At 26.3% G+C, this 25,353-nt stretch overlaps 1 protein-coding gene across 3 annotated transcripts; it reads left to right on the top strand.

Annotated features, from left to right (window-relative positions):
- Nucleotides 1–12,921: 12,921 nt before the first annotated feature.
- Nucleotides 12,922–21,144, top strand: LOC115716658 (putative axial regulator YABBY 2). 3 transcript variants are annotated; one of them, XM_061110002.1, is made up of 6 exons: nucleotides 12,922–13,490; nucleotides 15,459–15,581; nucleotides 16,121–16,259; nucleotides 19,179–19,227; nucleotides 19,565–19,640; nucleotides 20,646–21,144. In XM_061110002.1, exons 1-6 carry the CDS (start codon nucleotides 13,419–13,421, stop codon nucleotides 20,772–20,774), a joined length of 588 nt encoding a protein of 195 aa, XP_060965985.1. In that variant the 5' UTR covers nucleotides 12,922–13,418; the 3' UTR covers nucleotides 20,775–21,144. The 3 variants fall into 3 exon arrangements, with proteins under 3 accessions (XP_060965985.1, XP_060965984.1, XP_060965986.1); XM_061110001.1 differs by having other exon boundaries at nucleotides 12,949–13,490; nucleotides 16,115–16,259; XM_061110003.1 differs by lacking the exon at nucleotides 12,922–13,490 and adding an exon at nucleotides 15,069–15,255 and having other exon boundaries at nucleotides 16,115–16,259.
- Nucleotides 21,145–25,353: the final 4,209 nt, after the last annotated feature.

Raw genomic sequence — 25,353 nt, 5'->3', positions numbered from 1 at the left:
ACTAACTGAATCTTACTACAGCACGAAAAATCGGCTGTAATATCCCAGAAAAGTTAATCATGATTATTTGAGCATATTTTATGAGATATGAAATATAATATGTATTAAAATGATTAACGAGTAAGATTATAATCTTACTAAAATTAGTAAGAGAATTAAGCCTATTTAGAAAATGAGTAAACTAAACGTAATTTATTAATTACGAAGATTTATTAGATTACATGGGTAATATATATGCTATATGTGAAATAAATTATTTTGTGTCCAAATCTAGTGCATAATCAAAATATAAGGCTATGGCAATATTTGTGTGTAAGATAATGTGGATGTATAGGCTTTTGACTGAAGTAGGATTTAAGACTTCAGTACAAGTAAAATTATCGTGCAATAATCAAGCTGCTCTTTATATTGCCTCAAACCCCGTGTTCCATGAGCAAACTAAGCACATTTAGATTGATTGTTATTTTATTTGTGAGAAGATTCAACAAAGCTTGATCTCTATGTGAAAACTGGAGAACAAATAGGAGGCATTTTTACAAAGGCTTTGAATAGGGTGCGAGTTGATTACCTTTGTAACAACTTGGGCATGATTAGCATTTATGGTCTAACTTTAGGGGGAGTGTTAAAATATTAGCTATAAATTAGCTAAAAAATAAGGTCAATTGTAATTATTTCTTTTCTTATTTTCTCTACTTTCCTATTTTAGTTTCTCCTTGGTTGTATAAATATATGCCATTTACATGAATAATGCATACAATTAATTTACCATTTTCTATAATTATTTAGCTAGGTATAAATAATATTTCTTGTTATTGTTATAACTAATCCTATCGAGAGCATATTAAATCTTACATCGAATATCTTGTTGTTCTTCTTTGTTTGTTCTTTGTATCTGGATTTTGGATTTTCTTGCAGGAACTCCATTAGATATGACTTTTGGTTCTATACAAGATTGAAGCTAAGATGAAATTACTAAAGAGAGTTCAGCTCGTGTCTTAATTGCTCATATTTGAAAGGAGTTCAGATTAAGAGATTGTTGAAAGGATTTCAACAATAACACAAATGGATCTTGTGTTTAATAAAGGGATTTAGGTTTAGGGTAATTTTTCACTGCTTTTCTATAAAGGAATGTGATTTTGCAATTTGTAATATAGATTAGTGATTGTAAAATAATTTTTTTTGATTTAGTATAGTTATTATCTTAGTTTTGGGAAACTTAAGGAGTAGATGGCTGGAATGTGTTTTCAATTGCAGTAATTTGTGTTATGTTTGTTTTATTTGATATTAATTTGTGTTCTACAAATTAAAAATAGTGTGATAATCTCATCATGATAAATCTGTAGGATTACAAACTTTTATATTTATACATCTATATTTATATTGATTAAATATATTTACATATCTTATTAATATAGATTTCTACAATTGTAATAACTTGAATTATTTTTTATAATTTTAATAATGTACTTACCCTTTCCATATATTTTTCATTCCTTCACATATTTTCTTTTGTTTCAATTTTAGATTTCTTGCTTTTTCTTAAAGAATCAAGTTTTTCTACACTATTTGAAGATGTGAAAAATATATAGAATTTATAAATATATTATAAAAGTTTGGGTACTAACATATATTTAATGCTATTAACTATTGCTTTTGTTGTACTTTTAAAAGATTTATGCCTAAATCAAATCTTTTATGATTTTATTGACATAAAAATTATATATTATATTTATAATATTATGTCGAAGATATTAAGATTATAAAACACTCCAGTACATATAATTTTAAATCTAATTATTCTAAAAATGTTGTAGTTATTCAAAATCCTAAATGCTATTTTAATAGAACATTTTATTTCAAAGAAGAAGATAAATATAGGATGAGCACAAGTACGAAACTGAAGTCATTGTAGAAGAATTCATAGAATATTTTGATTTTCTAAAAATACACTACTCTTTTATGTATTTCTCTTTGATAGGGAAGGAGAAAATACAAAAATTCTAGTATTTTTTTGAGAACCATTACTATTTTGGGTATTTAAAACACTCAAAAAGGAGATAATACAATAAGTTAATGTATAATTTGGCCCCTAATTAAATTATAAATTAACTTATGGTATATATCTAAACATTATTTTCACGAGAATTTAATTCCCCTTGACTGTTATAACATAAATGATTACTTTTTTTTTTTTTTATTGAAGTGTTTATATATTACAATGTATAACCTTAAACTCGAACTCAGGACCTTCAATACAAACGCACCCTCCTATGACCACTTGAGCTAGCCTCAAGTGGTTAACATAAGTGGTTACTTAACTTTGTATTATATTTTATAATATTATATATGTATATAATGTACACAGGCCGACCATAAAAATATATGGGTCTAAGACGAATTAAATTTTGGGGCCCTAAAAAATATATAAAAAAATATCAAAAGAAAAGTATTATGAGATTTGAACCCATGACCTTAAACATTATACCATCCACCTCAACCAACTAAGCTATAAATATTTGTTGTTTATAATACACTTAAATTTTACTTAAATAAAAGCCTAATAAATTTTTTATTTTTTTATTTTGGGCCCCCGAAAAGTGTGGGCCCTAAGCACGGGCCTAGCCCGCCTATGCCTAGGGCCGGCCCTTGTACACGCAAATAAAAATTCTCTAAAAGAGGATGGTCATCCATGAATAAAAATAGAGATATTTACACCACATACTAACTTTTCTCTAAAATTTACATTTATACTTTAACAAGACAATTTTTTTAAGAAAGCTTATTTTTTTCCTTCCTTATATCTTTATTTATTTTTTTTTTATCTTCCTCTTTATATATTTTTGTATTTTTTTTTCATTGACCTTTTTTTTTTTTCTTAACTGGCCTCACTCTTCTTTTTATTTTATTTCTTTTTCTTATGTCACCTTGGCTGTAGGGGTGAGCAACGGTCGGTTTGGTCGGATTTTACACAAAAACATCTAAAATTCGATTTTATGTTTTCATGGTTATAATCTGAAAACCGACCGACCATTATATAAATGTAAAAAAATTGACCGTTTTAATCCACGGTTTGGTCGGTTTGAGCTTCATTTTTTTTTTAAAAAAATGTCTTTAAATTTGCTATAATTATTTGAAAACTAAAAAAAATTAGAGTATTGTATCAAATATCATATAATTTAAGAACAAAAATTTTCTTAGTTAAATAAATAATATAAAATAAACTTTTTTAAATTTGTTCAAATTATTTGTGCTACTAATATGGTAATGAGTTATATTGAAAAACTCGTATTATTTTATGAATGTGTGTATATAATACGTAAATATATCAAATTATAATAAAATAAAACAATGAATAATTAAGACTTTAAATAAAAAAGATAAGAAATAAAACTAGTTTAATTAAATTATATATTAAATAGAGGATTCGAAATAAATACCGAAAATGAAAACAGAAAAATTATAGACCGAAAAGTAAAACTTTCATGTATATATATATACTCGTATACAATGTATATATACTGCATAAAATTATCATTAATGTATGAAAGAGAGTATTACATATAATTTTATGCAATAAAAATATGAAAGCATTGAGTATTATATATAAACATATATACATGAAAATTATATGTATATACACAGTATATGAATATAAACATGATTGTATATATATATATATGAATATATAGATTATGAAATATGAATATAAAAGTGCATATATATAAATATGAATATATATATATATACGTAAATGAAAAAAAAAATGTATATATATAAAATATATATATATAAACAAAAACCGATATTGTATACATATATATACATATATACTTGCATATACACATTAAACCATATAAATATCATAAAAAATATATAATAGAATATGAAAATTATATAGAAAGAAAACAATAAATAAATGAATATAATATGAAAGTGTATATCGAGAAATATATATATTATATAGCATAAATGAATATATATAATATATATATATGAACGTAAATATGAAGATGAATATATATATATATGTATATATAAAAAATAAATTGAGTATGTGTAACGCCCCAATATTTTGCCTTATTTTACAAAATACTAATTTTGATGCATTAATTAAAAAGATTCAAAGCTGTTTTGGAAATACACAGTGGGTTTTACAATAAATATGCAAAAAAGTGAATGATCATTCATATTAAAAACAAAATAAGTAGTTGAGTGTAAAAAAAATAAAATAAATTTGTAACACCCCATTGAGCTTAGATTACTTTACTATATATAAAAAAAAACAAGGCTCCACCGGCGTTCTAGACCGTTTGCTCGTCCATAGCCCCTCGCAGTATACATACCAGAACTGACCCAACTCATCAAACTTACATTCAATGTTCCCTGTCTATTGCCTGTAGGGGGAAGTAAGAGATGTGAGCTAAAAGCCCAGTAAGGAAATGCTTAACATACAATAGCATTCAATACACTAAATATATCTTAAAATTCACAATAATACGATTCTTTATAATATTAACGTATCTAGTCTTAACAATATTATATACCTTAGCTCATAATTGTAACTTAAATAACTCCAGATATGGAAAGCTATATCATATACCATATATTTGTACTAAACGAAACCATTACATATATGTAGGGATCACAACCCTGACATCATACTCATAGCAATAACATATAGTAATTATTTCAATCATATCATGTCTTTACCATAATGTGGCGTATCATAGCCACTCCATACACAACCTGGGCTTAACTGGCCCTACAATAACATGGGCACATTTAGCCCTACCATTGCTATGGAATAAGGTATCTCTATATTCAACAGCATTGTCGCTGTATCATACCTTACCATAATAATGTCATACACAAATCAGACAAATGTAGGGTAGGGTATCTCTATATTCAATGGCCTTATCCCGTATCATACCTACTTATGAAAATATCATAATATTTTACTTTCATAGTTAATACAACTTTAACTTTCTTTAAAAAAATGGTACAACTACTCTAAGCAATAATATCAACTCACTAACAACACAAATAAATGAATTAATTATCCTCGCACAATTAATATCCAAACGAAAAATTAAATACTATTTTAAACTGGATATTACAGTATGAATATATAATCGAGATTATATAATATAAAAATATATATATAATATATATAATTTATATTATAAATGAAGAACCCCGTAAATGTATATATATAAAACTCAAAATAAATCAAGACAGAGATATATAATCTGCTCTGATACCAATTGTTAGACATTTTCATATGTATAAACTGAAATATATATGTTTATGTATAAAATGTGGAATTAAATCAAACATATATATACTATGAATAAAGATCGAAATACCTCCAGCCATTGATTTTTGAGATTCAATCCCACACAAGCTTTGATCTGCGAAGGAAACTGATTGATGTGGGTAATCAGCTTCCTCGCTCTCTCAACTCTTTTTAGATGGAATTTGCTGTTATGAACAGAATGAGTGAGGAGCTCGGGGACCGAGACCCTATATTTATAGGTGAGATACTCCATCAGTATCTGCGCCACATTAATTGTCAGAATATTTTGACAATTAATTCAGGAAATCAAATCGGGTAATGAATATAGAAATTTGACCATATATAGAATATTACATAATTGATTTTGTCCAAATTCAATGAATATAAAATATTTATTTATCAGAAAATCAATTATTTATTTATTTCCTTAAATAGAAATTTATTTTCTTAAATAAAAATATTCTTATATAATTAGCATTTATGCTCTAATTTTAGGGAGAGTGTTAGAATATTAGCTATAAATTAGCTAAAAAATAAGGTCAATTGTAATTATTTCTTTTCTTATTTTCTCTACTTTCCTATTTTAGTTTTTCCTTGGTTGTATAAATATATAATATTTACATGAATAATGCATACAATTAATTTACCATTTTCTATAATTATTTAGCTAGGTATAAATAATATTTCTTGTTATTGTTATAACTAACCCTATTGAGAGCATATTAAATCTTACATCGAATATCTTTTTCTTCTTCTTTGTTTGTTCTTTGTATCTGGATTTTCTTGCAGGAACTCCATTAGATATGACTTTTGGTTCTATACAAGATTGAAGCTAAGATGAAATTACTAAAGAGAGTTCAGTTCGTGTCTTAATTGCTCATATTTGAAAGGAGTTCAGATGAAGAGATTGTTGAAAGGATTTCAACAATAACACAAATGGATCTTGTGTTTAATTAAGGGATTTAGGTTTAGGGTAATTTTTCACTGCTTTTCTATAAAGGAATGTGATTTTGCAATTTGTAATATAGATTAGTGATTGTAAAATAAATTTTTTGATTTAGTATAGTTATTATCTTAGTTTTGGGAAACTTAAGGAGTAGATGGTTGGAATGTGTTTTCAGTTGCAGTAAACCTTTTAAATTTTTGTGTTATGTTTGTTTTATTTGATATTAATTTGTGTTCTACAATTTAAAAATAGTGTGATAATCTCAAATCTGTAGGATTACAAACTTTTATATTTATACATCTACATTTATATTGATTAAATATATTTACATATCTTATTAATATAAATTTCTACAATTGTAATAACTTGAATTTATTTTTATAATTTTAATAATGTACTTACCCTTTCCATATATTTTTCATTCCTTCACATATTTTCTTTTGTTTCAATTTTAGATTTCTTGCTTTTTCTTAAAGAATCAAGTTTTTCTACACTATTTGAAGATGTGAAAAATATATAGAATTTATAATTATATTATAAAAGTTTGGGTACTAACATATATTTAATGCTATTAACTATTGCTTTTGTTATACCTTTAAAAGATTTATGCCTAAATCAAATCTTTTATGATTTTATTGACATAAAAATTATATATTATATTTACAATGTTATGTCGAAGATATTAAGATTATAAAATACTCAAAAAGTACATATAATTTCAAATCTAATTATTCTAAAAATGTTTTCGTTATTCAAAATCCTAAATGCTATTTTAATAGAACATTTTCTTTCAAAGAAGAAGATAAATATGAGATGAGCACAAGTACAAAATTGAAGTCATTGATGAAGAATTCATAGAATGTTTTGATTTTTCAAAAATACACTACTCTTTTATGTATTTCTCTTTGATAGGGAAGGAGAAAATACAAAAATCCTAGTATTTTTTTGAGAACCATTACTGTTTTGGGTATTTAAAACACTCAAAAAAGAGATAATACCATAAGTTAATGTATAATTTAGCCTCTAATTAAATTATAAATTAACTTATGGTATATATCTACACATTATTTTCACGAGAATTTAATTCCCCTTGACTGTTATAACATAAATGATTACTTTTTTTTTTATTGAAGTGTTTATATATTATAATGTATAACCTTAGACTCGAACTCAAGACCTCCAATACAAACGCACCCTCGTATGAACACTTGAGCGGTTAACATAAGTGATTACTTAATTTTGTATTATATTTTATAATATTATATATGTATACAATGTACACACAAATAAAAATTTTCTCTAAAAGAGATCCATGAATAAAAATAGAGATATTTACACCACATACAAACTTTTCTCTAAAATTCACATTTATACTGTAACAAGACAATTTTTTTAAGAAAGCTTGTTTTTTTTTCCTTCCTTATATCTTCGTTTTTTTTCTTATCTTCCTCCAAACTTTTCTATAAAGTTTTTTTTTTTTTTTTTACTTTTTTTATTGTATTTTTTTTCATTGTCCTTTTGTTTTTTCTTAACTGGCTTCTCTCTTCTTTTTATTGTCTTTCTTTTTCTTATGTCACCCTTGGCTGTAGGGGTGAGCAACGGTCGGTTTGGTCAGTCTTTTACACAAAAAAAAAAAAATTCAAAATTCGATTTTCAGTTTTCATGGTTATAATCTGAAAACCGACCGACCATTATATAAATGTAAAAAAAATTGATCGTTTTAATTCACGGTTTGGTCGGTTTTTAAACCGACCAAACTGAGCTTCATTTTTTTTTTTAAAAAAAATAAGTCTTTAAATTTGCTATAATTATTTGAAAACTAGAAGAATTAGAGTATTGTATCAGATATCATATAATTTAAGAACAAAAATTTTCTTAGTTAAATAATAAATAATATAAAATAATTTTTTTTAAATTTGTTCAAATTATTTGTGCTACTAATATGGTAATGAGTTATTTTAAAAAACTCGTATTATTTTATGAATGTGTGTATATCATACGTAAATACATCAAATTTTAATAAAATAAAGCAATGAATAATTAAGACTTTAAATAAAAAAGATAAGAAATAAAACTAGTTTAATTAAATTATATATTAAATATGTACAAAAATAATTATATTATATATGTATAGTGTATAATATATATGTTCGGTCGGTTCTCGGTTTAATCAGTAGGTTTTCCATTGACACTAAAACCGACCGTGCAAAGGCGGTTTTAACCGAAGGTGGTTTTTTCGGTGTTGGTTTTTTCAGTGTTCGGATGGTCGTTATACTCAGTTTGGTCGGTTTCTTGGATTTTTTGCTCACCCCTACTTGGCTGGCTTTTTTTTTTTCTTTCTCCTCTCTCTCTCTCTCTCTCTCTCTCTCTCTCTCTCTCTCTCTCTCTCTCTCTCTCTCTCTCTCTCTCTCTCTCTTCCACACTATTTTTTTTTATATATAACTGTATAATAAGTGTACATCTTTATATCTTTTTTTCTAACACTTTTTCACTCTCCTACAAATTTTTATCTTAATATTTTTTTTTAAAAAAAATACAAATGCTTGGTATATTTCTTTTTCTCTCTTTTACATTTTTTTACTATTCACACTCAAACTATTTTATACAATGTATCTTTAATTAATCACATTGATGCGTGTCGTTTACCACAATAAATTTACTAATTTTTATTTCTATATTACCAATTACTTCAGTATAACAGTAAATACAGGTCAATCTCACGATGACTATTATCAATTTATTATTAAAAATTAATGACAAGAATTGAAAAAGGGAGTTTTGATGATTAGAATAAAATAGCATAAATAAAAATAAAAACAAATTAAAGGTGAGACTACGATATGAGATAAATAGTCGAAGGTTATTCTCCACCCTCAACAATCATTCTTAATTCTTGTTAATGAATGTAATTTCGATTTTCTAATCAAACTATTAATTCCACAGATAACGCTGAAGCAGTAAATTATCTTAATCTTCCTATTACATGCAATCAAGGTGAAACGCTCAATAATTAACTCTTTTACCTAAGCAGCAAATCCACAAAGCATGCAATTTATTTAGCTTAGATAAAGCTTTAAGATTTATGTAATAGATTAATCAAGGAAATAAATCAATGAAACATATAATTTATTTAACCTAGGTTCTATTATTCATCACAATTAAAATACCTTTGACAATATTAAAAATTACAATTTATCATAAACACTTAGAATCCTAGACTATTAGGTGAATAGTAAGATGAATGTAGATTAAAGTAAAACCTAATTTAGTGGCCATCTAAAAAAGATTAAAATAATAACCATGACATTCAACATAGAAGAATAGAAACAATTTGATATAATAGAAACTAGAAATTAACATTAAATAATGAAATTAAGAATTCATATCTCAGATTTTGAAATAACCCTTAACTAAAAGGAAACTACTCAAAACTAGATATTATAACAATATTAATCATAATAGATAGTAAGAGTTTAAGGAGAAGAAAAGAACCATGAAGAACACTTTGAAGCCATGATCTCCGTCTCTTCCCTGCTCTCTCTCTGAGTTCACTCTCAAATTCGTAGTTAAAAGCTCTAAAATTCAAACCCTAAAAGTCTTATAAATACTCCTAAAAATATCTCTATTCAAAAAAAAAAGATAAAAATTTGAAATCTGGCAGAATTCGCGCTCTCGCCACGACCACGAATCCCCTCGCCGCGGCGACAACTTGCTGCCAAAAAATTTCTGCCGCGTGTTCAGATTAGTATTTTAGCCATAACTTCTTCAATACAACTCAGAATTAGATGATTCAAGATGTTTCGGAAAGCTAAGAACGATCTAAAACTTTCATGTTAAGCTCCAAGTCAGTTCTGCCTTTAAAGTCGTCTAAATTTATAATTAAGTTCTGCCTTGTATTAAGAATATTAATACAAAAATTGGCTATATATTTATAAGATAAAATATCGACTTCTCACACATTTTATAAAAAAATTTAATTAATTTTGTTTAACCTTTACTGAAACATGATTCTACTTTCACACTTTTTCTCATATTTTTCAACACTCTTTCTCTATCTTAGAAAAAAAATTAAGTGCACTCTTCCTATATCTTTCTCTCTTTTACATGATTAATAAAAGTAGTGTGTTTTTACATGTTTTGTAGTTTATTCGGAATTCATTTATGAATGATTTGCATATTTTAACAAGGTTGATGTGTCTTGTAATTTTTCTATTAATTTATAGTTGTCTTTTTTGTTATTTTTATATTGCTGTTTAGTTGTTTTACTGTTTTGTACAGTTGTTGTTTAGTTTATGTACATTTTTTATGGTATATAGTTTTAGTTTATTCCACATAATTTTTTTTGTTGTATATATATGCATTTATTTTATTATTTTTATGTTATTTTTAGCTATTTTTAAGTGGTTTTTAGAATATTTTTTTGTTTAACAATTTTTTTTTATTCATGTGTATTTTTTTATTCCTGATAATTCTTTTAGTTATATGTGTGTTGCTTTATAGATTATTATATAATATATTTAGTTTAATTTTTTGACACATTTTATTAAAATATAATGATAATTTTTTTTTTTTATTGTTAATTGACACAATGTGCAGTAGCAGATATTGACATATTAATTATATATTACTTATTATATTATATACCCCATTGTGAAATCATAAAATTTTATTATTTCTGTTATTAATGTAATCATTTATTTAACTATTAAAAAATAAATTATCATTTTATCTGCTAGTAACTCAAAAAAGAAAAGAGAAAAAAGTTTAAAGTATGAAGTAGCAACAACAAATTCCATGATAAAAATAATTTAGTAGTATAATTAAAAAGATAAATCAAGTTGTTAAAACTAAGTAAAAAAAATTATAATATGAAAACATATTGAGAAGTTAATATTGTTTTGCATATTGTAATTATGTCATTATATTGTTTTATTATTTTTCGTTGTTTTGTAGTTATTTTTTGTTGTTTTATATTTTTTCATGTTGTTTATTATAAGTTGTTTTAGAGTTATTTTTTTTATTTTACTGAAACACAATATTTTTATAATTTTGAAGCTTTAATACAGTATTTTTGAAAACTTGATACAGTAAAAACTAAAAAATGAAAATAGGAAGAAGAGAGAAAACATGTCTAATCTTCATGGGAGGAGGAAACTTATAATGATCACAAAATAGTGTAATAACATTAATAATGTTGTAAATGCTTACATATATATAAGATTGAGGTATCTATCTCAAGACATTAGTTGATACGGAATTTTTTTTGATTAATTGTTTTTATTATTATTATTAAAACAATAATCCTCACAATAATTTGAATAAATATTAATATTTTCCTATTTATCAATGAGTAAGTTGTTGGTTAATTAATTTTATTTAATATATTATTTTTTTTTTGGAAAACTATTATTTTCATTATTAATTTAGCTGATTTGAGAGAATCAGTGGGTTATTTTCGTGCAAAATAGATAATACTTGAGTTGTTTTCTCAACAAATTGGATGGATGTGATTTCTTTATCGGAGAGTAATCTAGCTATGTTATTGTATTATACATACTATTTATTTTTTTATCAAAAAGAAAATATATATATTATTAATTACCAACAACTACTGCTAGAAAGCATTACAACAAACTCCCTTTATAAATTATTAATAAAATTTAAAATAGTCACATTTCTCATGTTTAACTTCCTATTAGTTAGGTTAAGAAATCTAGTTTTAAGAGCTTCTTTAATCACCTTCAATGTACTATTTAATAACTTTAAATACTAGTATTTTTTTTTTGAAATTATAAATACAAACATTTCTAATTATCAACAAATTATAAACACCCACAATAGCAGAAATAATGTCATGAGAGAACTTTTTTTCTGTGACCCAATTCAAATTAGCCAGCTTGAAACTGGAGAGGCCAGTTTCAAGTTATTACATTCTACTTAGTTTAATTATTTTGGGCTAACATATTTTTTTTAACTTCATTGTATTTAATATCAAGTATATGTATATATAAATTCTAATTACACATACGATTAGTAATAATAAATTTAATTAATGATATTGATAATAATAATAGTAATATTTTCTTAAAATCAGATATTATATATATAAAACAATCATAGCATAAACCTGTAAATATTAAATATACGTACGTAGCACCATAATAAATCAAATTTACCCTTGTCATTTATTATTTTTGACAAAAATTTACTACTCTTGTCATTATTATTACCATTCAAAAACTTAAAAAGGGTATCTAGTAGTCCTACTTTAGTAGTAGAAAAAATTCCCATTTTAACACGTCTAAATGAATTATTATGAATAGTCTAGTAAAAATAAATGAGAGAACATATGATATAAATATGTAAGGGAGAGAGAGAGAGAGGAAATTGGCATTGACAAAAGCATCTTTACTCTCAATCACTTATATATGAATGATACTTTGTTGTGTCGATATATACGACAGAATTTAAATAAGCATATGTCCTCTCATTCATTCCCACAATGCCATGTTATATTTTATATATAAACTATATATTATTCTCTCTCATCTCATCTCATCTCATCTCATCTCATCATCTCATATCTTTTTAGTAGTAATATCTTGTATGTATAATTAAAATTTAAACCCTAGTTTTAGTTGTGTCTTATTACTCACTCTCTCTCATTTCTCTAAACATTCGAAGCATTAATGACTCGCCCCCCTCGTCCGCTACAGAAAGCCAAGATGGTTAGAGATGGGTCACTCCCACCCACTGATTCTCTCAATCATAACACACCCCACTCTCTCTCTCTCTCTCTCTCTCTCTCTCTCTCTCTCTCTCTCATAAATCCACAACCCACCTTTACCATAAACCATCTTTTCTTGACAAACATCACAAAAACCACTAATGCCACTCCCCACTTCACTCCGACCAGACTAGTCCCATCCTTACCCCCTTAACACTCTCTCTCTCTCTCTCCCTTCCCTTATTGAACTAAAACTTTTCTCTCTATAAAAAAGCAATTTTAATTTTCTTATATAATCTTTTAAATTTTCCCTTTTTACATACAAATTAAATATATCCAACTTTATTATTATTTTCATAAATATCATCATCATATATATATATAAGAATAATTCTTGTTGATCCGGCTATATATTCCACAAATTTAAGCAATAATTTAAAAAAAAAAGAATGTCACTGGACATGATGGCCTCCGAACGTGTTTGTTATGTTCAATGCAACCTCTGCAACACCATCTTAGCGGTACAATTCTCTTCAAATTAATTATTAATAATTTTCATCTCATTCTCTATATCTTACTTCTTTGCACCTTCTTAATTAATTCATATATATAATTATACAATTGTATTTTAATGTTGGATCTAGCTAGGTATTTATATATATATATATGATTCATCATTGAAAAATGAAGAAGAAGATGAATTGGGTTTTAATTGTCTGAACAGAATTATAACGCCCTCTTCAATTTTTCAGTTATATTTTTACTTAAATCAACAAAATCTGGTTCTGATTCTTAGCTAAACAATCTGTTTGATATGAAATATATACATTATTTTATGATGAATCGTAAGTGGATTTTGTCTCCCTATCACTAGATATTACTTCAAACAAAGCAAAGGGAAGTTATATTATATATATATGTATGTATATATATATGAAGAGTGTAATAATCTGCACAGGAAGGTATGAATTCCAAATCATCACGAAAAGCAGACCACAAAAAGAAGTTAGGTAAAGAGAACAGCTAGGCATATCTGTACAGTGACACAAAAACATTTCTTCTTATTTCTAAAGAAGATACAAATTTTCTAAAGGGTTTATAAAAATAATAATAAAAAAAAAAACTAGGGTTTCGATTATTTAATACCTCTTGCTAGCTAGGGTTGATCCCAATTCAAAAATTCGATCAACCCTTTTTCTTTAGTCAAACTCTATTTATATAAATGCATGTGATTCGTAATGACTTTATAACACTACATCATAATTAATATTAATTTAATTTAATTTATTTAGTGATCTATATATATATATTATTATATATTTATAGTGACAGTAACTGACATCGTTAAATCACCGTCTGGTTTCCCTTTTATTTGTTTGTGTTGATCTGTCTCTTTGGGCAAACATTGGTGCTTCTTCTATTATTTCTCACATATGATGATGCCATGGCAGTAGTGAGAGAGAGAAAGAAGCTTTGACCATATATATATATGTGATGATGAAGTTTGTTTCATATTTTTGGTTTGTACATGATTTTAGTAAAACATAAGTTGTTCTTTCCCTTCTGATCATAACAAAAACTGATCTATCTTTTGGTTTCAAAATCAAAAGAAAATATCAACAAAGCCAAAAGAAAAATTATGCCCATTGGCCGTATAACTTAGCAACTTCTCTCATTTTTCCATTATTATAATTAAGATCATGTAATTAAAAGTACTATATATAATTATTTGTCTGTTTTTGATGATCTTTAATCGTTAGTGCAGAAAAGAAACAGTAGAGTACACTGAAATAGTCTTCTGATCTTTGATCATGATTCATCTTTCTTTATTTGTGGCCTATTTTTGTTATAGCTGTGTTTAATGCTGGCCATGGCCTTTAATGGTTTCCGTTCCAGTCATGTCGCTTTCGTCTCTCTCTCTCTCTCATCTCACCTGCAATATATTTCTCTCTTTCTCTCTCTTTCTTTCCTGGCTGGGTTTTTTGTCAGGCATAAAAGCCACCCGAGTGCACCAAAAGGAAAAGATTAAAATTGTTATTGTTATTGGGAAAACAAATCAAAGAGAGAGAGAAATGAAGAGAAGTTGTAGTAGTAGTAGTAGTAGTAGTTGTAGTATTACACCTCTTAGTTATATATTTATATATATATATATATTGCCATGTGAGCTCTGTGAACTCTGATGTCATAGCTTGCTAAAGGTCAAGGTTTTATGTCTTTACATAGATAATTAAAGAATCCCAAAGAACAAACTTCTTGTTCCTCTTCATTAATCTTCATCTTTACATGGTGATGAGACCATGATCTAATCTATTTTTGTTCTTATTATTATATGGAAAGCTGTTTTACTAGTTATATATATTCCTCTTTTTTACCTTGATTTCGGTTATGGGAAAAAGAAAAACAAGTACAGAAATGAAATGAAAGGGGTTTTAGTTGTTTGGGGGATGATGTAATAATAATAATAATAATGTGTGGGAAATATATGGCAGGTGAGTGTTCCATGCAGCAGCTTATTTACCATCGTGACAGTGAGATGTGGGCATTGTGCAAATCTGTTGTCTGTCAATATGGGAACTTCAATGCCAACTATGGCTCCTCAAGATCATCCCCAGGTTCATTTAATTACTATATATATATTCATTCTCACATTTTCATTCTTTTCTTGGACATACATGTACTCTGAAATATATAAGGAATTTTCTCAAATATATAAAGCTTACCTCCCTTTGACTCGTATTTCCCATAGAAAAAGAAATTTCAGCCCATTATAAAGAGTTAGCATATATATATACATGCAATATATTATTAGGGGGCCTTTCTTTTTCTTCTTTCTTTTACTTTGGTTGGGGAAAGTGGGTTATAAGAGGGGAGGGTGTCTTCTCTTCTGGAAAATTTGGGGATATATATTCATAGAAACCATAAATTGTTTGTTTTTTTTAAGAACATTTTTTCATTTATATGGGTGTTTGTCTGTGTAAGAGGTTATTTCTAATGATTTGATTTTTGTTTTATATATATTATAGTGAAATTGGCTAACACTATAAAGCTAGCTTTAATCACTCCTCATCATGTTTCTAGGGCCTAATGAATGATTAATTAGTCATAACTGATATTAGTTTGTTGGGTTTCTGTTGTTGTATAAAAGTCACAGAATAATAAACAGATTATTGTAAGCTCAGAAGGTTCAGGTAAGGAGTATGGATCATCGTCTTCCAAGTCCAACAAGAATAAGCACGCCACAGTTGAACCTGTAAAGCATGATCAACCTATTAGAACCCCTCCCATTCGTCGTGTGTACTCTCTCTCTCTCTTTCTCTAAATATATTATAATAATAATACTAATACACACATTTTAGAGATCATCATTTACTAATTACAGTAGAACCTCTATCCAAGAATACACTTGGGACCAAGTAGAACCTCTATCCAAGAATACACTTGGGACCAACTAAATTATATTCTAATTGGGAGGTTATAACTAAATAGAGTTACACTAAAAAAAAAATAAAAAAATATCAATGTAACAATAATAACAATAAACAATCATTAATACTATATCATAATAGAAATATTTTAAAGTAAATATAATTTCATACATGTATTATAATTTAAAGTAAAATTATTAATTTTACATAAATAAATTTACAAAATACATGTATATATTTTATTAAGATGTAATTATTCTTATATAGAAGTATACTTTATTAATACGAGACTTAAAAAATGTATAACTAATTACAATTTAGAGATTATTCTTATTTATAACTGGCCCAAATCGGGACTTGATTTTTTTATAACAAATTAGAGGTTATTCTTGAATAAAGTATTCTTAAATAGAGGTTCTTACTTGCCTACTTGTTATTTATTACTGGAAATTGAAGAAAGATACGACTAAGTATATATACACATATATATGACTTTAAAATCTGTGTCTGAAAGTAACCAAACACCAGTCTAGCACCCTTGAATGTTGATTGGAGTAGATCCATATATGTAGCTAGCTAGGACGACATGAGTTAATTATTAGCTAGGTGGCACATATATTTAGGCAAAGGAGCTTACATTCTTTCATTCAAAGCATTTTCTATTAATCATGACTTAATCATATCACTTTTATTCTAATCAGTAATCACCACGTTTATTTATACAACATTAATTGTGTGAAGATTCATTTCTTATTATAAGTAGCTAATAAGGAGAATCATTTTGCTATAGCCAAAGGCGGTTTATATTTTTTACACTGAAAAAAATTGTATTCTATTATTTTTATTATGATGTTGGTGTATACTATAATTATAGTAGTTATTCTGCACATTTTTTAGAAATTTTGAATGATTTACAACATAAAAAATAGAATTAAAAAATTAAACAGACACTTGTGCAACTCTATAATTGTAATACATTCGGTTATATAGAAAGATAGTTTATAATTTTTTATATACCAAAAATAAAAAATACACCTATAGCTTCATGCCCTCACCTAAACTTTTTCCAAGGGGAAATTTAGTTGGGAAATTTTTGGGTGCGTTTGGAAAGCTACAATATAATTAGATTTGTGTGTAATTGGAGGTAATTACACAATTTTACATATTTGTCTGACCATGTAATTACACTGTAACTGTGTAATTGCAAGTAATTGAGGGGTTTCAATTACACTCTCTAATTCTCATTGCCCTCATGAGAATTGAATGTAATTACACTGTGTAATTACTAAACTTTCTCTATTAAACATTAGCTATCAAAAAATATTATTTTCTCATATAATTACTCACTATTTTGCCAAACAAGAAATTAAGAATTCATATATAATTACCACCTCATATCCAAACACACATTGCATTTTAAAATATAGTGTAATTACTAAACTGTGTAATTGCTACCCTAATAATTACTTTACTTAGTAATTACACAGTTATTTTTATCAATTTTTAATAGTGAACATTAATTTCAAAATAATTTTTTGTAGGCTTATAAAGAATTAGAGGCACACACATAACTTATTGTTTGAAATCTATTTTATGGTCAATTATTCTAATTGTTTTTAGAAATGATTGTTATAATTATTAAACATTATAGAGTGTAACATATAAAAATAATTCAATTGTATATAATAATTATTATTAATAATAAATATAAATACTCTATATTTATAATTAATTATTCAGCTGTCCAGAGAACATTATTATTCTACTACTTTGAAGTTATTTTTTAGTTACCCAAAAGGGACAAGGAGAGAACGATATGAAAGACCTTATAGTAACTCTATTTTAAATAAATTATGATGAAAACAAAAACACCTAAGAAAAAAACAAACCAACTAGTTCACTAATAATTCAGATAAACCAGAAGAGCAGGCATCTGATTTTCTCTCACCTCATCAGTTGGCCCATTTAGATGTTGACCTTACGTAACAAAAGTTTTATCTTTAATTAATGTAGTCTAGCTGTGCCCTAGTTGCTAGGAAAGGAAGAAGTAGAACCTATACATATTATTACAATGAATTATATATATATATAGCATTATTTTTATTATAAAGTCTTCTTAAAGTTATACTTTCATCGATACTCAAATTTAACCTGAAGGGCAAGGCTGGTGCTCGGTTCTGATTGCATATGTAGCTAGCCTTTTACTCATGATAATGAAATATTATATTGAATATAAAGAGACAGCCTATGAAAATGTACCTAAAGGTAGAGCAAATATTATTAGGACCACATTATATAGAAATATGTAACATGTATTATGTATATATATTAATTAATATTTCAAAATAAATAAGACAGACATGCAGTATTAATGATTTGACATGTAACAATGCTAACAAACACATGAATCAAGATCATGTTGAAAATTAGTGTTCCATATTCTTTTAAACCTATTAAAATTTAACACATTAATTAATTTAATTTATATTAAATATGTTAACTAATTTTGTTTACTTTATTAGAGATTTAAATTTTTTATAAATAAAAAATTAATTAACGTGTCAAATTTTAATTGGTTTAACATAATAACAGGAGATCTTAATTCCAAACACATCTACTCTTTTATTTTAATTTTTTGAAATACACGTTACATACATGACGTATATATGTGTATATATGTGCTTTCTTGTATATCATGCTAGTAATTTTACTATTGTGTTTGATTATTATATTTTGGAGTTTCTAGTACTTTTTATAATTTAAATTTTGTGGCAAAAATTTCAGCTCCAGAGAAAAGACAACGGGTTCCATCTGCATATAACAGGTTTATTAAGTAAGTTAATTATTCATTTTTGTACTGTCGTCTATATTTGATCATTTCTTACTTTCAAATGCAAATTTCGGGATTAGATTATAATATATATATACTATATACACATGTTTATATATATATGCCAATCCAATAATCACATAATGTGGTTGAAAAAAATTTTGCTGTTAAAAATGTTATGTTCAGCATAGTTATTTGTATAATTTTTCTGTCAAAACATAACAGTATAATACTTTTGTAATGTATGTTCTTAAAGAGTAATTATTTATTCATTAATGTTTTTAATGTATTAACAAGTTTATATATATATATGATAGTTTTATTTACCTGCATAATGTAGGGAGGAAATTCAAAGGATTAAAGCTAGTAACCCTGATATAAGTCACAGAGAAGCTTTTAGCACTGCAGCTAAAAATGTAAGATATATATCTCAATACTATAAGAGTAATTTACGGCATCAATATCTAAGTTTAACTCTCAGTTGTAAATAAATAATTAAATTTAATTTTTGGCGGTAATAATACCTAAGTTATAATTTTGGAACTTATGTAGGTACCAGAGTTCCAGAAATATAATTTAAGTATTATTATCGCTAAAAATTAAACTTAAGTATTTATTTACAACTGAGGGTTATATTTATATCGCAAATTATTCATACTATAAATATATAAAATATATCTACTGTGTGTATGTAGGAAAGTTCATATTTATTGGGATATATATGTTATTAGCATAAGCATAAGGGTCTATCCCACCATTATATATATACGCTATATGTACTTCAAAGAAATTAAAATATATAAATTAATATCTGTATATAAGATATACATGAAATATATATAGGTAGACAAATTGTTATAATTAAAGTAACCTATAGATATCAATAAATTAATTAGCTAATTTAGTGAGCATATATTTATATATATATATTATATTTTGCCTTAGAAATGTTCATATATATATTATTGAAATTTCTTTCACGAGAGAATAATTGGCATTATATATAGTTCATTCTATAGAGACGTACGAGAGGAAAAATCATCACACAACTAACGTAGATGCTAAGTATATATATCATCTTTTTCTTTTATAAATTTTAAGAGAATTATTCTCGCTAAATTTGATCTCCACAAACCATATATTATAAAAAAGATAACTATAGTATAAAACGTATACATTATATATCTATCTATATATATATGCGTGTGTGAGTGGAGAAAGAGAGAGGGTGCTGGAGGGAACACAAAAACTAGGTACAGAAAATAATATAATCTCTCATTATTATAACTTTTATTAGTAACAAAAGTAATTTTCTAAAACCAAAGTAATATAGAGTTTGTTTTTTATAGCCCTATTTATTTATCGATATTCTTTTTTATTATTTATGATTTTAATGAGTTTAAGTATTTGTTTTAACACAGTGGGCACATTTTCCTCACATCCACTTTGGGCTAAAACTGGATGGCACAAACAACAAGCAAGCAAAACTTGACAAAACAATTGCAGGAGATCATCATCAGGGAACCCAAAAGACCAATGGATTCTACTGAAAAACAAATGGTACTTCTGTGAATATATATATATAGCTATATATATAGCTAGCTATATTTAGCTAGTATTGTTTTTGTTTTTGGTTTAATTTTTTTTTGTTTTGTTTTCATTTGTAAGAATAATTTGAATAATATATATGCATTATGTATGTGTATGTAAGCACCATATATTTGGCAAATTATGAGGTTGTTGGTGACGTTTCCTAATAACTATTTAGGAATATGGCATCTTTAAAAAACCTTTAGACTTTTACGTGTGCTCACTCTTTCTTTTCTTTTCTTTTCTTTCCCCTTTCAAACGTTGTTTATGTATGTATGTAATTCAATTTAACTTTATCATTTTTAAGTAATAATAATGTTTAGATGTCTATATTTATATTATTCCCATGGAATAATGTGCAATTTTATTATTTATTTATCTATAATATTATAATGTATAGAGGAATGTATATTCCTTTGCTTTCTCTTTTCTGACGAATTCAGTTGCTTTGTATGTATGGATGATAAGACATTCCATGATTTGGGGATCCCACCCAATGAGCCGTGGGTTTATACAATCAATCTTCTCATATTTGGACCGACTTTATTATGTTTTGACAGTATACCCCTGCACTGCACACACATCACCAAAAGCTATCAAAAATTTCATTATAATTTCGTATAAATATAAACAATATATACATGATACAATATACGTAATGCCTAGCAATAATTATAATATATATTTATCTTATTATTAATCTATATGAAGGAAAAGAAATAAGTGTCATAATATGTCCAATTTTGCTCATACGTAACATCATAATGGCTATCATATTAAATATTTATGATGAAATGATAGTTTACTATTTGTTATAATTAATATTTGTTGGTTCTTTGATAAGTTCATGTAGAATAAGATATATGGTGACTCTCTAATCTCTTACCTTTCGTATCAAAAATAATCAATCTATTACATGTGGTTAGTAATTTTTTATATTATTTATTAAATTAAAATGTGTGAGATTCGATATTGATTTGTATCAATAGCAGTATGTCATCTCTCTTCTGATTCTTTTGGTGCTTGGAGTTGTTTTGATCTATTAGTTGTGTAATTATATATGAATTGGAAATGGCTCCTTGCAACGATGTGTTTATTTTGTGAAAAAATCAGCTGTGTTTTGGGATACGTAATAGTGTGTCATCAGATCAGTAGCCCCAATTATCATTTCTTTTATACTCTGAAAATAATGGTTTTGGGAAAAAGAAAATAAGATTCATAAATATTGAAAACTTTAAATTGTGTTTTTGCTTTTCTCAGAAGTACTTGAAAGCATTTGATTCATTATCTATAGAAATTAGATGAATAATTTTCTATTTCCTAAGATTAATATTAATCATATAATAAATATTTGATATATATATATAAGATAGCGCTGATATATACCTTGAACAAATAAAATAAATTTATATATATTTTGAAAAGCAAAAAAGAAAAAAAAGAAAAACTGTATTGATGAGATATTGACATACACTGTGTATGATTTCCTCAATCCCATAATATCTAACAAGCAAATCAAGCAAACATTCTTCACAGATATTATCAAGGGAAAAATGAAACATTCTCCACTGCCTGCCTACACTTTATACTATGTACACAGCTTTATATGATAGCCAAAAAAGAAAAAGAAACATAAAGAAAACAAAAGCCTAATAAGTATTATTATTATTATTATTATTATTATTATTATTATTATTATTATTATTATTATGGCTAGTACTTTTAGGAAAATTCGAATAAAAATCCCATCTTTGATGGTTATATGTTTTTTTTTTCTTGGCTCGATTACACGCTTCTTAAGCAAAAATTACTATCCTATAACTTGAATTTAATAGTTACGTACTAAACAATAATTAACGTAAGAGAAATGTTAAAGGGCACCAGTGATGCCTAATACTCTCCTATGTATCAGTATCGCTATTGGTTTAACTAAGTATCGGGTCCCATATAATTTAATATAATAGTTTTTAGGAGTATCGCTAAACAATTGCAATGTGACATGTCGAGAAGATGCTAGGCACTTATAGTGCCTTATAGCAATGCTCTTAACTTATTAATATTAGTGTACTCTTGTCACTCAGTAATTAATTTAACACATTTCATGTATACGTACGTTGGTACCTTCTCACTATAATTAATATGATAATTAATAACTCTTCAAGGAACCACAAAAACATAATAATATTATTAATAAAGTAGAAAACACGTAATGATTATATATATACACAAATAATTATCATCATTTTGCTATGCATGTACTTGAATATGATGTGTAGAATTATATATAAAGAAAATGCATGTAATGTTCAAATATATATGGTGGGTTTGTACAATTATTTGAGGGTTTTTGGTATCACTTATCTGTAATGGAATCATAATACTTGCACAAAAAACACATACATAAATACAGAAAAAAAAGAAAGAGAAGGAAAACTTAACATAAAAAAATAGAGTGAGAGATCATAATGAAATTAGAGAGAGAAATAGTGTGGTGGGGGATGGGGCTGAGAGTACAGAATCTGAAACGTCAAATCATGCAGTTGGTGGTTTGGATGGATCTGTGGCCTTTATTTCATTCACACACATAAACATAATAACATATATTTATATTTATATATATATATATATATATATATATATATCTCCCACTGAAAGTGGGTCTTACTTTATTAGTCGTATTATATATTGCTTTTGTAATAACACCATTTAATAAGTCTGAATTCGGACTGTCATATCACATAAAACTAAAAGCACCAAACAAGAAATATATGTAATAATCTATTTATTTATTTATTTATACGATCGAAAAACAAATTAATTTGTGATCATGAGTTTGTAGGATAAAGCAGTTTCAAAAAAAAAAAAAAATTGTAGGATAAAGTAGGTAGCATGCGTTCCTGGTTCTTGAATTTCATAAACAATCGTGTCAACGTAAAGTTATAAATTATAATGTATATATAAATATCGTAGGGGGGTGCATGTACATGTCTTTTGCATGATTATATCTAATATTTTTTTTTTAACATGTGATTAATTTTTTAAAATTTACAATAATTTTTTATGTTGGAAATAGAATTAAATTTTGATTTGGGTATATTGGATCCTAAAATATTATTTATATATATAGTATTTTAAAATACAATAGGATATGTATAGTAATATTATGTTGATTTTATTTTAGTGGTAGCGTAATGGTATTATAATATCAACTAATAAATTAAGAGTTTTGAGTTTGAATTCATGCTCTCTTTCTTTTTCTCTCATCCCTCCTTCACCAGCCTTAGTGTTATATATTATGTAGATTTTCTTTTTTGAGTGTAGTATAATAATATTACAATCAACTAATAAGTTAAGGGTGAACCACTTGAGGCTAGCTCAAGTGGCCATAGGTGGGTGTGTGTGTGTTGGAAGTTCTGGGTTCGAGTCCCAAGTAAAACATGGTTGTAATATATAAACGCTTAAATCAAAAAAAAAAAAAAAACTAATAAGTTAAGGGTCTTGAGTTCGAACTCATAACATCTTCTTTTTGGAGTAAATTGAAAAATACATTTTTTATTTATCAATTAACTAAATCTACCTCTAATTTAGATTTAATTGCAATATACCTCTTTTTATATGTACTGTATTCAAAATACACTAACACAAGAGAGTCACATGGAGAGTATATTGAAGTGACAGGGACAAAATTAATAAAAATAATAGACTTTAATAAAAAGGGTAAAATAAAAGAGGACATAAAAAAGATATAGTCTAATTTCCTCCTTCCTTTTTCCTATCTCTCTTTTACCATTAAGTTAACCTAAGTGTTATATATTATGTAGATAGTATTACGAAAAATATACTTATTTTACAACCACCTTTTGATCAAAAGTAAATGGAAACACATAATAATTTAAAATGCTGTCAAACAACACTAGTAAGTGTGACTTATGTCTTTATATACTTGATACATAATAGAAATGCTATAAGTAGTATTTTATGGTGTCAAGTACCACAATAGATAATATATTACTATTGGTACGAATCAATATTAGGTCTTACACATTTTCATTTAATAAATAATATAAGAAACTGCTAACTATACTCATAACGCGCCACATTAATATAGTGTTAGATACCATAAAATACCTAATAGCAATACTCTACATCTAAGGAGATGTGGTAGCTATTTACATAAGCTTTGAATATTGAGATAACATGGGCTATTGAATAATATTTGGGTTTACCCATGATAGGTGTGATTTTCAAGCCAATGAAGGATAAAATATGGGCAAAACTACATGATTAACAAGCAAAACTTTTCGCAAAACTGGGTAAAGAAGTTCTAGCAAAAGTTGTTATCCAAGTAATATCAACTTACCAAATATCATGTTTTAGAGAATTCGAGAGGGCATTGGTGGAGAGATAGTGAAGAGATAGAAAGATTAATAGCAAGAAATTAGTGGGGATCAATCAATTAAAAACAACTTTAGAGGAAAGCTTCACATAAGATGTGTCAACCAAAGAGTGATGGAGGTTTAGGCTTTAGACTATTTATGT

The sequence above is a fragment of the Cannabis sativa genome, chromosome 2 (genome assembly GCF_029168945.1).
Source record: "Cannabis sativa cultivar Pink pepper isolate KNU-18-1 chromosome 2, ASM2916894v1, whole genome shotgun sequence".
Classification (NCBI taxonomy): Eukaryota; Viridiplantae; Streptophyta; class Magnoliopsida; order Rosales; family Cannabaceae; genus Cannabis; species Cannabis sativa.
The sequence above is the reverse complement of the archived record's forward strand: the minus strand, read 5'-3'. Positions and strand labels throughout refer to the sequence as shown.

Coding starts and splice junctions, on each gene's coding strand:
- LOC115716658 (XM_061110001.1), top strand. CDS start 13,419: ATGTCACTGGACATGATGGCCTCCGAACGTGTTTGTTATGTTCAATGC. Junction 16,260..19,178: donor TAGAACCCCTCCCATTCGTC/GTGTGTACTCTC, acceptor CAAAAATTTCAG/CTCCAGAGAAAAGACAACGG. Junction 19,641..20,645: donor TTAGCACTGCAGCTAAAAAT/GTAAGATATATA, acceptor GTTTTAACACAG/TGGGCACATTTTCCTCACAT.